The 13480-nt window shown below is 47.3% G+C and overlaps 1 protein-coding gene across 1 annotated transcript; it reads right to left on the bottom strand.

The window, feature by feature from the left end:
- Positions 1-948: 948 nt before the first annotated feature.
- KIF3B (kinesin family member 3B) lies at positions 949-12888 on the bottom strand. Its single transcript, XM_064729975.1, has 9 exons — positions 12829-12888; positions 8166-9604; positions 7494-7595; positions 6716-6838; positions 6485-6603; positions 6143-6256; positions 5556-5661; positions 5090-5268; positions 949-4514 (listed from the first exon to the last, which is right to left on the bottom strand). Exons 2-9 carry the CDS (start codon positions 9546-9548, stop codon positions 4418-4420), a joined length of 2223 nt encoding a protein of 740 aa, XP_064586045.1. The 5' UTR covers positions 9549-9604; positions 12829-12888; the 3' UTR covers positions 949-4417.
- Between the last annotated feature and the right edge of the window lie 592 nt (positions 12889-13480).

Genomic DNA, 13480 nt, shown 5'->3' with positions numbered 1-13480 from the left:
CCGCGGGACCGAGCTGGAGCTGAGGGCTAGAGGCTGAGCCCCCGCGGCTGAGGGCTGCGGCGATTGGAGTTCCAGCATCCCGGTTAGCACAGAATCAGTTGGGCTGGAAAAGACCTCTGAGATCAGCGAGTCCTACCTCTGACCTAACACCACCATGTCCAGCAGAGCAGGGCGCCGAGCGCCACGTCCAACCTTTCCTTAAACACCTGCGGGGACGGTGACTCCATCACCTCCTTGGGCAGCGCCTTCCAATACCTAATAACCCTTTCGGTTAAGAAATTCTTCCTAATGTCCAAATTAAACATCCCCTGGCACAGTTTAATGCTGTGTCCTCACTGGTCAGCAGAAGAGCCCGACTCCCACCTGGCCACAACCTCCTTTCACGGAGGTGGAGAGAGTGATAAGGTCACCCTGGAGCCTCCTTCTCCAGGGTAAACACTCCTGCCTCCATAACACATGTGCTGCAGACTCTTCCCCACCTTCATTTCCCTTCTCTGGACATCGTGGTTGTACTCCGAGGCACCTTCTCCCCACAGCACTGATAAAGGATAAAAAACTGGTTTAAATCAGCACCACCCATTTCAGGGGCCCACCTTGGACTGGGATTCTGGCAGGGTTTCACCAGCACTTCTGTTACCCAAGGTGCCACATGCAGGCATCAGCACCTTCTACATACATACATATATATATATATATATATATATATATAATATGTCTATAGATATATATGTGTGTATATACATATACACACACATATATACACACACACATAACATATACACACACATTACAATACTCATTGCACTTCTACTCATTTTTACATTTTTTCACTTACTTTGTGCAGACTTCTTTTTATGAAAGAAAAATAATGTGAGGCATTGTGAAACATGAAGTCACTGAGGCCTGCCCCAAATTAACAATGAAAAACACATGTTTTGATAGATGCAATAAATCTTATTGACTTTATTACACATTGTATTTTAGGATCACTTTACATTCCTAGACAAAAGAGATGATACAAATAAATATAAGCTGTAAAACTATGGACAGAACTATGGACAGGTTCTTTTTCTACAGATCACCTAAGAGAAGGTGGAGGTGGGTGTATCTCCAAGGAGCTGAGAGTTGCCATTGACAGCTGTGCCCATAGAAGGATCCTGGGTCACCTCTTCAAAAAGAAAGGGGCTGGAGAAGGCAGCAAGCACCTGGATCCCAGAGAGTCAACCCCCCACTGCACAGTGCAGCAGGCAGCACCAGCGTTCTCATTTCACTTCCATCTCTGTAGCTAATTATGGCTTTTGCAGGTTCTCTTTTCCAGTCTGTGTTTGAACACAGCAGGAACAGACCCCCAGGAATTCCACTGAACTTTTTCAAGACTGGTGCACAGCCCAGCACAGACAGGAGAGAGGACAGGTCCAGGTACTCAGGTGATTCACTGAAGCTCCAGCGCTGCAGGTTCAGCCAGGACAGACTTACACAGCCCAGACTGACTGAGCACTGCCTGCTCTGATCTGTATAAGGCACCAGGTGCCTGGCAGAGGTATGTGTTTTAGAAGATTCAAGCAGCATGCAAATATTTTTAAAAAGGCGCTAGACCTAAGTTAAGGATTTAAGAAAGTGCTTTAATTCCTATGCTTCAGTGTCTGGTGGCACTTGCTCCGGTGGCCAACTCCTGCTCCATGCCACTTTTTTAAAAAAAGATCCCATTATACAGATCAGAGCAAAGACAATTATGTTGAGTGTTAAACATTCCTATGAAGAAAAGGTGATGGTGCAAGGCTGTCCCAGGGCCTCCTCCAGGAGTCCAGCTGGATTTCCTGCCTTTGGTTAACCAGCAGGAAGCCCAGATGGTTCAGATAACACCAAAGAAGGGCAAACTCGGCAGGAATGTTTCTTAAAAGCTTCAACCCAGAGCTCAGTTTGTTTTGTACAGCTTAAGACAATGTATCTTAACATCAGTGCCACTGAGCATCTGGTGAGGGTTAAGTCCTTTGGAATGAGAATCCAAAGGCTTCTGTAACAGGCGAGATTCCCCATGAATACACTGACCAAATCTCCACCAAGCCCCAATTTACATACAATGACTAAATATGCAGATTTATTCTTTTCCACTCTACTGAGTTTCTTTCACCTTGCTAATGAATTTCTACAGAGTTAAAAGCAGAGCCTTTCTGACACTGGCTCATCAACATGAAAACAGGTTTGCACTGCAGAGCTCCATGGTACCAGCCCTGCCACGAAGGCAGTTTCCAGCATATGAGTTTAATATACAATAGAATTCCCTATGGGATAGTAGCAACTGAGGAAAAATGTGCACATGTGCAGACACAGATGTGTCTGTGTATGCATTATTCACATAAAACATGTGTACATAGGTATGTACATACACGTGGTTATATATTGTGCTGCTGTTTCAGGGTTTTAAACCTCCCCCCATTTAATTTCAATTCTCTGAGCACTTAAACCATACAATCATCTTTTAAAATGTCCTGGTACAGAAGATTATGTGCTGGAGAGAAAGAAGGAAGAGAGGGGATAGAAGGTGATGTTATACTATGCAACAAAAGCCAGTTAAAAGGCTCTCTGGATATAAACAGTGCCTGGTGAAAATGAAGATTATGCTGGGTTTCCATGTTCAGGTTGAAAGAAATTGGTCATGTGCCTGCTCTCTCAGTTATAAGCAAATCCCTCCTTCCTCCACCAAAACTATTATATATATGTATGTGTGCATACATGTGTACACAGATATTAACCCTGTGGCTCAGGAAAGCAGTCCATGGAATGCAGCAGCCAAGTTGGTGTTCAGGAGGCCCACCTGGCTCACCTGGGCACCGTGCCTGCAGGATGCACAGGTGAGCTGTGCTGAGCACTCAGTTCCTCCTGCTCAGTAGAAAGGAGCTCTCCAGCCTGGATGAAGTCACTCCGTGGACACTTAAGGAGCACAAGGCAGAGTCCACACATCAGAGCATGTCTGCAGCCAGGCAAGTCCTCACACACTCACACGTGTCAGTCTGGAGGGAGTCATCAGTGAGGGAGAACAGGTAAAAATGTTCACAGGATGACAGCCAAGAGCAACCAGAAAAAGTAACATCCCAAGTCTCAATATACAGTGAACTAAAACTTACAAATGAGCTGTGGGACACTAGACAGGGACACCTTACTCTGTCCTTAGTGTGGAGTTCCACCTCCCTCTACCCTGCTACACGAGCCTGCTTTAGTCATAGGGCAGCTTTGCAATGAGACTGTCAAAAGCAGGAGTTCTCCCTCCCTTGTTTTCAAAGTAAAACCCCTGGAATTAACACCAGCTTCCATCACCAGCCTCAGGTCAGGTTCACTCCCAGCAGGCTCTGAGTGGGCTGGGAGGTGCAGAGAGAAAGCTGCTTAACATGGAACAGGTGAGGCACGAGAGGCACTGAATGCTAAACCTCCTTAGACACCAAGGGAAGGGACCAAACTCCCAGGAGTGCACTCAAAGGCAGCTCCAAGTTCCAGTGCTCTGCCCAGCTGAGAGTCTGAGCCTGGCAGGGAGAGCTCTGAGCTAGTGCTACGTTTTCCATCAACAGTGGGAGGCATGAGAAAATGGCCATATGCCATTAAAGATGTCATATGGACACTGGTTTTAAATGCCAGGGGTAAAGGTGGAGACAAGAGAGAGGAGGAAAGCTGTGGAGCTGACATGGCATGCAGAGGTGTTCCTTGACAAGGTGGTTCCTGTTGGTAGGGGTGAGGTCTGTAGGTCAGCTTAGATGAGCTCTGACTTATGCCTGTAAACAAAGAAAGGACTTCAGATTCTACTGCTTCCTTTCTAGAGACCACAGAGGTGTTTTTGAGACCCTTTTCTGTCCTACAGCCCTGTTGGGAGGCACAGCTGTGTGGTGGTGAGGATGTGCTGGCCACTGCCATCCTGCCTGAGCCCAGGTGGTGACGCCAGCCTCTCAAGCAGGAAGAACCATGCACCATGTCAAGTTTGAACAGATCCTCTGCTTTGTAGCCTCTTTTGGCTCTCACTGTGGAGCTGCAGAGTGGTGGTTCTGTGGAGATGACTTTCACCTCTGTCTTCTCAGTGCCCAAGAGCCAAAAAGCGCCGTGCAGCAGAAGGGCTGGTGCAGGAGGAGGACGGTGATGCTGTGAGGTGATCCCCATGCTTCCCATTGCTCCTAACACACTGTAACGTACCTCATGCATTTTTGATTTTCTAACTAAAATCCATTTCCCACAGAGGCCAAATGCTGAATTGCAAGCACGGATCTTCCCATGGCTCAGTGCCCCTGGACTGGCCCGAGTCAGTTAAACAGCAACAAGGCCATCTCCAGGGAAAGGGGCTGGAGGCTGGCCAGGAGCTCTCTCTGCAGGTTTGTCCTTGTCTCTGCTCCCAGAAGGTAAAGGCTGTTCCCTCCCTGGAGAGGAGTTGCTGGCTTTATTTTGGAACCAGCCCTCGTGACTGTGGGTAGAGCTGAGAAGTGGGGGTGCCTGATCCTGATGCAGATCCCACTGATTTCCTTCCAGTTTTCGGTCTGAAGAAGCAAAAATGAAAATATGAACAAGAAAACTTCTAACAACGTCACCTGCCTTTCCAAAATTAATCTGCAAAAAGCTGATTTTTTTTAAACTAGAGTTACTCTCTAATAAATGGTTTCAGCTTTTTCTTTTACCCTACGTCCTACACCCTGAAAGAAGGTTGTGGCAAGGTGGGGGTTGGCCTCTTCTCTCAAGTAGCAAGTGACAGGCCAAGGTGAAACAGCTTCAAGTTCTACAAAGGGAGGTTAAGGCTGGATATGAGGAAAAATCTCTTCACTGCAGGAGTGCTTGAGCCCTGGCACAGGCAGCTCAGGGCAGGGCTGGAATCTCCATCCCCTGCAGTGCTCAAAAAATGAGTAGATGTGGCACTTCAAGATAAGGTTTAGTAGCATGGTGGGGATTCAGCTGGAGGTGAGACTCAAATCTTAAAGGTCTTTTCCAACCTTATTGATTCTATGTTCCTTTTTCTCTCTGTTTTACTATGAAGCTCAGCTTCACTTCACTGATGAGAAATGCTGACTGACTTGCAGCTTTCCTGTGGGCCAGTCTGCTCAGGGAAAGCCCAACTCACCTGGGTTTTGATTTTTTATTTGAAGAGCTCTCAAAGGTTGAGGCATCCACTTGAATCTCATCTTCATCCTGCAGAGCTGCTTCCAGAGCTGCCTGAACCTTGGGAGCAATGGCTGGACCTTCATAATTCCTCGTTGTCCGGCTGGGCGCATCCAGTTCCAGTAACACGATGTTCTCTGCCTGAGAGGGCAAAAGCAGAATTAAAGTCTCCATGTTTTCACACAAACTGTTACTTTGCCCTCCAGAAACTTAATCTGAAGTACTTGAGAGGGGAAAAGCAGAATCAAAGTCTCCATGTTTTCACACAAACTGTTACTTTGCCCTCAGAAACTTAATCTGAGGTACTTTATAAATGTGTGCTGGGCATTACAAATTTACATCTCAAAAGAACACCCAATCCCCTCTGGAATTCACATTCCCCTGATCACAGGGTGAAGAGGCAAAGGTTCAACCACATCTGGGCTTACCCTGTACCGAGCAGCTGTGTGATTCAGCATGGACGTCCTGGCGTGCTGGCTCAGGGGCCTCTTGTACCCCACAGCAGATACTGGTCTTTTCATCATCTGCTGGTTACTAGAGAAAAACAGACTCAGGCTGTTATAGCCTAAAACCAAAAGCTCCCCTTGGAGTTTATGAGCTACAACTCCTCCTGTAGTTTATGAGCTACAACATCTGCAAATTCCATGCAGAAATCTGTTTCAACACAGCAGAAACCACCCAGGCTGCATTTGTAGGAGCAGGAAAGAAATATGATAGGAATGCACTGCTACTTTAAGGGTGAATGCACTATTACATGTATTTTACATATAATTATTGTGTTTGCCTATTAAAAAAATCATAATCTTTCAAGAATTCCCCTAACTATACATTCGTATTTTATAGTACCTATTAAGAGAAATAAATTTATTTGGTTTATTTTATTTTATCACACATCAAGAAGCTGTGAACTCTAGAGGGTCAGTTTAAATCTCCAGTTCAATCCCCCTTTTGTTCTTGACAGCTAGAGGGTTTCCTGTGACCTGTAATTCCATCCCAAGAGCAGAAATACACTCACTCCAGACGGGTTATGGGATGTAGTTTCCAGTTGTCTTCCTCTTCATCAAGGAATGCTCTGTTCATGATCTTATTCTTTTCTTCCAAGGGAATAAAGTTTTCAATAATCAGGTGCCTACATGCAACCACAAAAATGAGAAATATACAAGAAACATAATTAGCAATGACTTTCCTCCCTGCTCCTCTCCCACTGATGTAATAAAACCCTGGAAAAGGAGGAATGGTTTCATTTTCTCATGGTTAAATCTTATTCCACAAGTATGTGCAAGGCAGTCCCTCCACTCCCTGCCCCGAGAAACCCTCTCTGTTACATTTAATAGCTTATTTAAGTGATGGGGCTTACTTTAGCTTTAGTTCCCTGGTGAGTTCATTCTGGGTCTGTTCCATTTCCTGGCGCCCCTTGATGTGCTCTTCTTGGAGATCATGGATCTCTGCCTTCACAGCTTGCAGCTTGGAAAATAACTGGAGCACACAACAAGAGCCAAAATCCATCACTTGCCAAAGCTCCTCTCACTTTCACACACAAGTTGATTTTATTCCCAGCCTGGTAGACAGGGAATCATTTTCTTTTTACCTTTTTGAGTTTTTTGGTCTTTATGTCCACCTCTTGCTGAAGAGAACTGTAGGTCTCCTTCAGCTCGAGTGTCTCCTCATCCTGACTCTCCATCTGCTGCTGGATTTCTCGCTCCCGACGTTTCTGAAGAATGTGAAAATATGGCATTAAAGACCTCAATTACCTTGTCACCTCCAGCTGACACACATGAAACCAAGGCTCAGGATGGGTTTCCTTCCCTGCCTTCCAGTTCTTCATATCTCTTGCCACAGAAATACCAGAAACATCTTATTTGTCCTTGTTTTGCTATTAAGATCAGGGAGTGTGAACAAGGCTCAAGCTTCAACTAAAGCAATCAAGGTCACTTTTAGATTGTTTTTTCTTTCCGTTTTATCAGTTTGTACTGCTTATTGTATTTAAGAATCACCAACAAAATTCGCGTTAACAGAAAATAAACTTTTAGCACAGAGTGAAGACTCCTCCCTTGAGCTAAAGACTAAACTAGTACTCTTAAGAGTCTTGCAAATATTTCTTCACTTACAAACAGTTCCAATCAAAATAGGAGGTAAATTTTTATCATGAAGAACTAGAAGAAAATTTTATAAACCTTCTTTACTTATTTCAAATAATGAGAAATATTACACAAGCCCTTCCCCCTTCTTTTCAATAAATGATTGCCATTAAAGCAATTCTAGGGTTAACCCTGGGAAAACTTTCTGGTAATTTCCCTGACACAATGTTTTACAAAAGTTCAGCAGCATGATTTTTTATACAAAATAACAAATCCCCTTCCTTGTACCTGTTCTGCAATTTCCTGTCGTTTCTGTTCCAGGATTTTCTGCTGTTCATTTGTGTGATCCACAATATTTTTCCCTCCCACCAGCAGCTTGCTTTCCATTGTCTGAAAAGAAAAACCAGGGTCAGAAGTTTCTCTCAGTGACTACAGAGGGTAACTTTCTCTCCTATGGATACAACTTCTTCAGGGCAGCTCCCTTATTTAACCTTCTCTTTCAAGGCAGCTGCTACAGGAATCACTGTTTCTTAAAATTCCTATTAAACTGTGGGATTAATGCAACAGTAACTTGTTTAGAATCAGGCATCACTGAAATGTGTGGCAAAGCTGGAGAATCAAAATGTGTGCTCCCTTGTAAATAATTTCTAATGATCTGTGACAGAAGGAAACATTTTTAGTGCCACAGCATGTGAAAAGATGCATTGTCTTTTACTGTGCCAGTTGCTTAAGATCAGTACAGAAGAACAATGAAACAGCTCATGAATACTGAAATGTGTGATTAATGGTGGAAATTTCAACTTCTGGCTAGAAATGGTTTCTTTTAAAATCTTCCAACCCAAACACAAATCACTATCCTGGAAACTTTCTGTGAAATATCTTTCCAAATTGGGAAACCCTTTATTTTCTGCACAGCCTAAGGAAATTTCTTTCAAAGGGTATGACCAGGAAGAATTCTACCTTGATTTTAGCACTCAGCATCTCTGTTGCTTCTTTCTCTCGCTTCAGGTCCTCCATTTTCTTCTCCTTCTCCTTCAGCAGCCTCATCTTTTCTTCTGCTACCAAGCTGTGATCCTCGACTATAGCTTTCTTCTCAATCTCCAGCTTTTCTTGTTGCTCCCTCCAATAGTCATCTTTGTCATCTCCTTCATCCTCACCCTCTTCAGTGTCCTCCTCCTCTTCCCCACCCTCCCTCCTCCTTTCCCTCCTCTTTCTCTTGCCAATGGACCGTTTTTCCAGCTGTGCCTTGAGTCGAGCAATCTCTTCCTGGAATTCCCGCAGCAGAGCCTCCTTTGGATCCTCGTTCACCTGTGGCTTGTTCTTGATGTTTTTGGCACGGTTGGCATATCTCAGTGTGGTCAGGGTCTCCTCTACATTGTAAGAGGCAGGGCCTATATTGGCCACCATCACAGTTTTGGCATTGCCACCTAAAGAGTCCTGAAGCAGCCTGGTCAGCTTGGAGTCCCGGTAGGGAATGTGCGTGCTTTTGCCATCCACCAGGGCAGAGATAACGTTGCCCAAAGCTGAGAGGGACAGGTTGATTTTAGTGGCTTCCTTCAGCCTTTCCCCCTGTGCTCCAGTCTTTGCCTGCCGCTCGCTGCCCGCCAGGTCCACCAGGTTGAGCTTCCCCACACGGATGTGGTTCTCTCCATCCAGCCCCAGCTCGCTGCACTCGATCGTGATCTGGAAGATGGCGTGAGACCGAGAGCTGTGCTCATTCATGTTGGTGGCACCGACTGAGCGGTTCTGGTTTCCCAAATTCATGATGTGCTCTATCTCTTTGACGCTTTTTGTGACAATGGTGGTCAAATCCTTAACAAAAACCCCCGTGTCTGGTCTCTCCTTCAACTCCAGCCGCTTGGACTGATCCTTTGATAACAAGTCTCTGATTTCTTCTTGGTATATTTCCAAATAAGACGCTCTAACTAAGTATTGCTGATTTTGAGATCTAGAGATGTGGGTGAAGATGTGCTCGAATGAATTGGGGATGACCCCTCTCTTCTCGGGATCACCACGCACCCCTTCCATCGTGTATGTTTTCCCTGTCCCAGTCTGCCCATAGGCAAAGATTGTCCCATTAAACCCTTGCAGAACAGAGTCCACCAGAGGTCTGAAGGTCTCATCGTAGAGTTCGACCTGTTTGGAATTCCAGTCATACACAGCATCAAAGGTGAACGTTTTAGGCAGTTCATGAGATGATCCCCGTGGGTTCTTCACTGACACCTGCCCTAACTTGACATCCACATTGACAACCTTCTCATAGGAAGCCGTTTGCTCCTTGCTGTTCATGGGCCGGCAGCGCACGACCACCCGCACGGACTCGGAGTTCTTTGCCTTGGACATGGCGGCGGGGCTGGGCCTGCTGTGGTGCTGCTGATGGATGATGCCCTGCTACACACCTGCAACAAAAACAAAGCAGGGATCTCTGAAGGTAGTTTTCTGCAGGGGACAGCTTTTCACAAAGCCAAAGGCTCGCCTCATCAATTTGAGCAGCATTTTGATTTCATTAAGTTGCAAGGGATTTTGAAGTACTAAAATAATGTGCAACATGAAAACCCTGTAAAGGCCTGAACTGAGATAGAATTACTTTACCAAAGCCTGTGCATCAAATGGTATCATTTCTACAAGTTCTGCTCCAAAAACTCATCACCACAGATCACACCTTCACACCTGGTAAAGATCCTTTTCTTGACCCTTAAAAATTATAATAAACCTTTTTAAACTATTTATGAAAATAATACTTTGCCAATCATTTTCTTTACAGTCAGGCTTTTTGTTTTAAATCTCCCATTTTGAAAATCTAGCACAGCCCTGCTCTCTCCTGAGCACAAGTCTGCTATTATCTTTTCTTTTGGCAATAGACTTTTATTAGGATTCCACACAAAAGCCAGCCCTGCTCAGCTACACTGACCTACTGACATCACTCCTGCTCTGGTGCTCCAATTGCATCAGGTCTACAGGACTCACCATCAACCTAAACTCAAGTTGTATAAACCTAGATCACAGATCCAACTCGTTCATGACTCTGGGTAGAGAGGGAGGATGCACTGGTGCATCCTCCAGACATCAGCAAGATGAGCAGCCACTGAAAATGGAGCAAGAAGCCTGTGCTACTAAACTGCTAAAGCAGTCACTGCTCAAGCCTCACACGGCAGATCTCAATGACACAACTTGGGGAATGCCATGCAATTTCTAACAACCCTTTTTATTTCCAAAATATCTTCCAAGAAGAGCCCTGAGGTCCCTCTGCCAACTAGAACTAAGTGTAAAACTAACACACACACAGGGAAGCCCAGGCAGTGCTGGCACAGGTTCAGGTGTGGCTTCCTTGGGATGTGTTCATTGCTCCCTTCCCAGCCAGATCAGCAGGAAACAGGGATTTTTGTCTAATTGTTTTTCACTTGATAATTGCATGTCTCAGGAGAGCTTCTCCAACAAGGTGGCAGAGAACTGCAGGGCCAGAGCTACTGGATGGAAAAGGAAGCACAATTCCAGCCCAATATACAGACAGTCAGACTGGCAAAAAGTAAAAGAGAAGTAACAGATAAACATGGTTCAGAATTGCACAGAAACCTCAATATGGCCTTGGGAATTTCCTTGGGTCTGTGGGGGGAAACACTTTGCTTCTCACTCTTCCCATAAAAGCACTGAACTGGACACTCATTCACAATTCACCCTGCACAGTGAGTTCAAACTGTTACAGCCATTTTAGGTAGCTACTGAATAAAACCATTTCCCTCCTAATTGACAGCTCCAGATAAAGGTGACCTTCCTTTCTGACCCATAGCAAACACGAATTCTGGAGCACAAACACAGCAAGTATAAGTGAAACGAGGACAAATCTTGGCAGAATCACAAAGAACAACTCTCCCTCTGTTCATCCTGAGGACTTGTATACATTAACACACGCTTCCCCTTCCACAGCTCCGAGAGACATTCCAGTAATTCAAGTTCACAAGAGACAATTTTCTGACAAGGTCACATGACAACCACTGTGTCACGTATCTGCATGTTCACACTGGCAAATACTCAAACCAGGCACAAGTTCTGACAAGGAGAGCACGGATTTATTTTATATATTGAATATCTAAAATACTATTCTGATGAGAAGTGCTGCTTTTGTAAGCAACTATGACAAATATTAAATGATCAGTTAAGTTAGTCTTGCCAGAGCTACACCTTGAACAAAAATTATTTTGCACATTTGCTGCTCCTCTGGGTGTACCTCCTCACCATCAGCTTTTGACACCTTTCCCCACTTCACTTGCAAGTCTCTTTTTATAGTCACAAACAACTGATTTTACCCCTGATGTGGGCTATTTTCATAACAACCCATCCTGAATCATCTCCAATTATTTTAGCTACTGTGGTGAAGTTCACTGGAAGCATAACAAATTACGGTTCTTCTCAGATTTATCCAAGTGTGTAACTGGAAAATAAAACCAATTAGCTGGCAGTGTTTGTATTCCCCAGAAACTCCAGGGCAATGTTTGAACTGCCAGAGTGGCTGGACATGAATGGCCAGAAAGCTGGGAATGCTGCCGTGCCACCCACTCTTCTCCATCAAAGATGGGGATTTTTTATTAAATTAGTTCAGCCTAAAGTGACCTGGCCAGGTCCCTGCAAGTCAAGGTCAAGGTCAAGGTTGAGATGGATGCACTTGCAAATGTGCCCTGGTGACCAAGAAGGGAAGATGGACAGAAATGGAAGCATTTTTATTCATTTCAGTCAACACTGAAATAAAAGTTTATGCCTGAAAAAATGAGCAATGCCACAACCTGAATACAAGCTGGGGCCACCACTTTTCCTCAGAAACTTGCAGGACTGGGAGGTGCTATCCTGGACAGCTGTGCTCACCCATGCCACCTGCCCTGACATCCCAAAGCCGCTCTGCCTCCTGCCTTAAACACCTCTGAAAGATTTTCTCGGCACTGCCCAAACCCTTCCCTTGCTTCTCCGCACATCCCGAGGTAACACTCAAAACATTCCATTGCTTCTCGCCATTCAAATCTTTCAAATATTTGTGGTTTCATAATGTCACGGTTGAATTGTGTCCTTCCCTCCCTCCCAAGCCAAGCCACCCTCGGCGCTGCTGTTTTCCTCTCCTCTCCCTGCCAAACGCTCCGCAGGCCGGGCAGGACATCCCGGTGCTGGAGCTGGCGCGGCGGTGCCACCTGCGAGCCCTGGCTCCACTCGGCGTCTGGGGTCACCTGTGGTCACCTGTCCCCGCTGTCGCCTCAGCACGGCACCCCACCGGTGTTCCCTCCCCCGGGGAGCCGCGGATTCACCCGAGCATCACCCACCGCCCTCGCGGCAGCGGCACCGGGCGCTGCAGGGAGGGGATTTGGGGACAGCGGGGAGCGGGGGAAGGACCGCGGCGGAGAAGCAGCGGGAGCGGGGGACACCCACCCGAACGGGGCCACCCGCCCGCGGCATCGCCCCCGCAGCCCGGCCGCGGGCGGGTCCCGCCGCCTCCCGCGCCCGCTGCCCCGGCCGTGCCCACGGCTGGCACCGGGAGCACCGGGGACACCGGGCTGGCAGCGGCCCGCGGTGTGCCAGCCCGGAGGGGTCGGGGATGCTCGGGGCGGGGTGCGGGCGCGGTGCGGGGCCGGGCCGGACTCACCTGCGCCGTCACCATGGAGCCGCCCGGGCGCTCCTCCCGCGGCCCCGGAAGCGGCGCGGCCGCTCCGCCCGCCCGTGACGCGCTTCCCTGGCAACGGCGCGCCCGGCCCGCCCCGCGCAGCCCGCCCCGGCCCGGATGGGCCCGCACAAAGCGGCCCCGCCGCCAATCCCGAAATGCCGGGATTGCCCCAGCCCGGACAAAGGAGCCCCGCCGCGAGCATCCTGCACACCGCCAATCCCGAAAATGCCAGAATTGCTCCAGCCCGAACAAAGCGGCCCCGCCGCGGGCATCCTGCACTTCGCCAAACCCGAAAATGCCTGTTTAACCCCAGCCCCGACAAAGGGACCTTGCCGTGGGCATCCCGCCGCCGCCAATCCCGAAATGCCGGGATTGCCCCAGCCCGGACAAGGAGCCCCGCCGTGGGCATCCCGCACTTCATCAAACCCGAAAATGCCAATCCTGAAAATGCCGGGATTGCCCCAGCCCGGACAAAGCAGCCCCGCCGTGGGCATCCCGCACTTCACCAAATCCAAAATCCGGGACTGCCCCAGCCGGGCGGGTCTCTGCCCCAGCCAGGCTGTGGTTTTTTTAAATCCTCCAAAGCTCGGGAGTATTTCCAAGGAGAAAAAGACCATCGTAAAGAAGATATTTA

Source organism: Zonotrichia leucophrys, chromosome 20 (assembly GCF_028769735.1).
Source record: "Zonotrichia leucophrys gambelii isolate GWCS_2022_RI chromosome 20, RI_Zleu_2.0, whole genome shotgun sequence".
Lineage (NCBI taxonomy): Eukaryota > Metazoa > Chordata > Aves > Passeriformes > Passerellidae > Zonotrichia > Zonotrichia leucophrys.
Note: the sequence above shows the minus strand (reverse complement) of the source record. Positions and strands in the feature narration are given on the sequence as shown.

Bases quoted from the DNA above. Each gene is read 5' to 3' on its own strand.
- KIF3B (XM_064729975.1), bottom strand. From the start codon at position 9,548: ATGTCCAAGGCAAAGAACTCCGAGTCCGTGCGGGTGGTCGTGCGCTGC. The intron at 6,257-6,484 runs GTAAGCCCCATC...GGTTGCATGTAG, and splicing joins ACCAGGGAACTAAAGCTAAA to GCACCTGATTATTGAAAACT. The intron at 5,269-5,555 runs GTAAGCCCAGAT...TTGCCCTCTCAG, and splicing joins ACACAGCTGCTCGGTACAGG to GCAGAGAACATCGTGTTACT.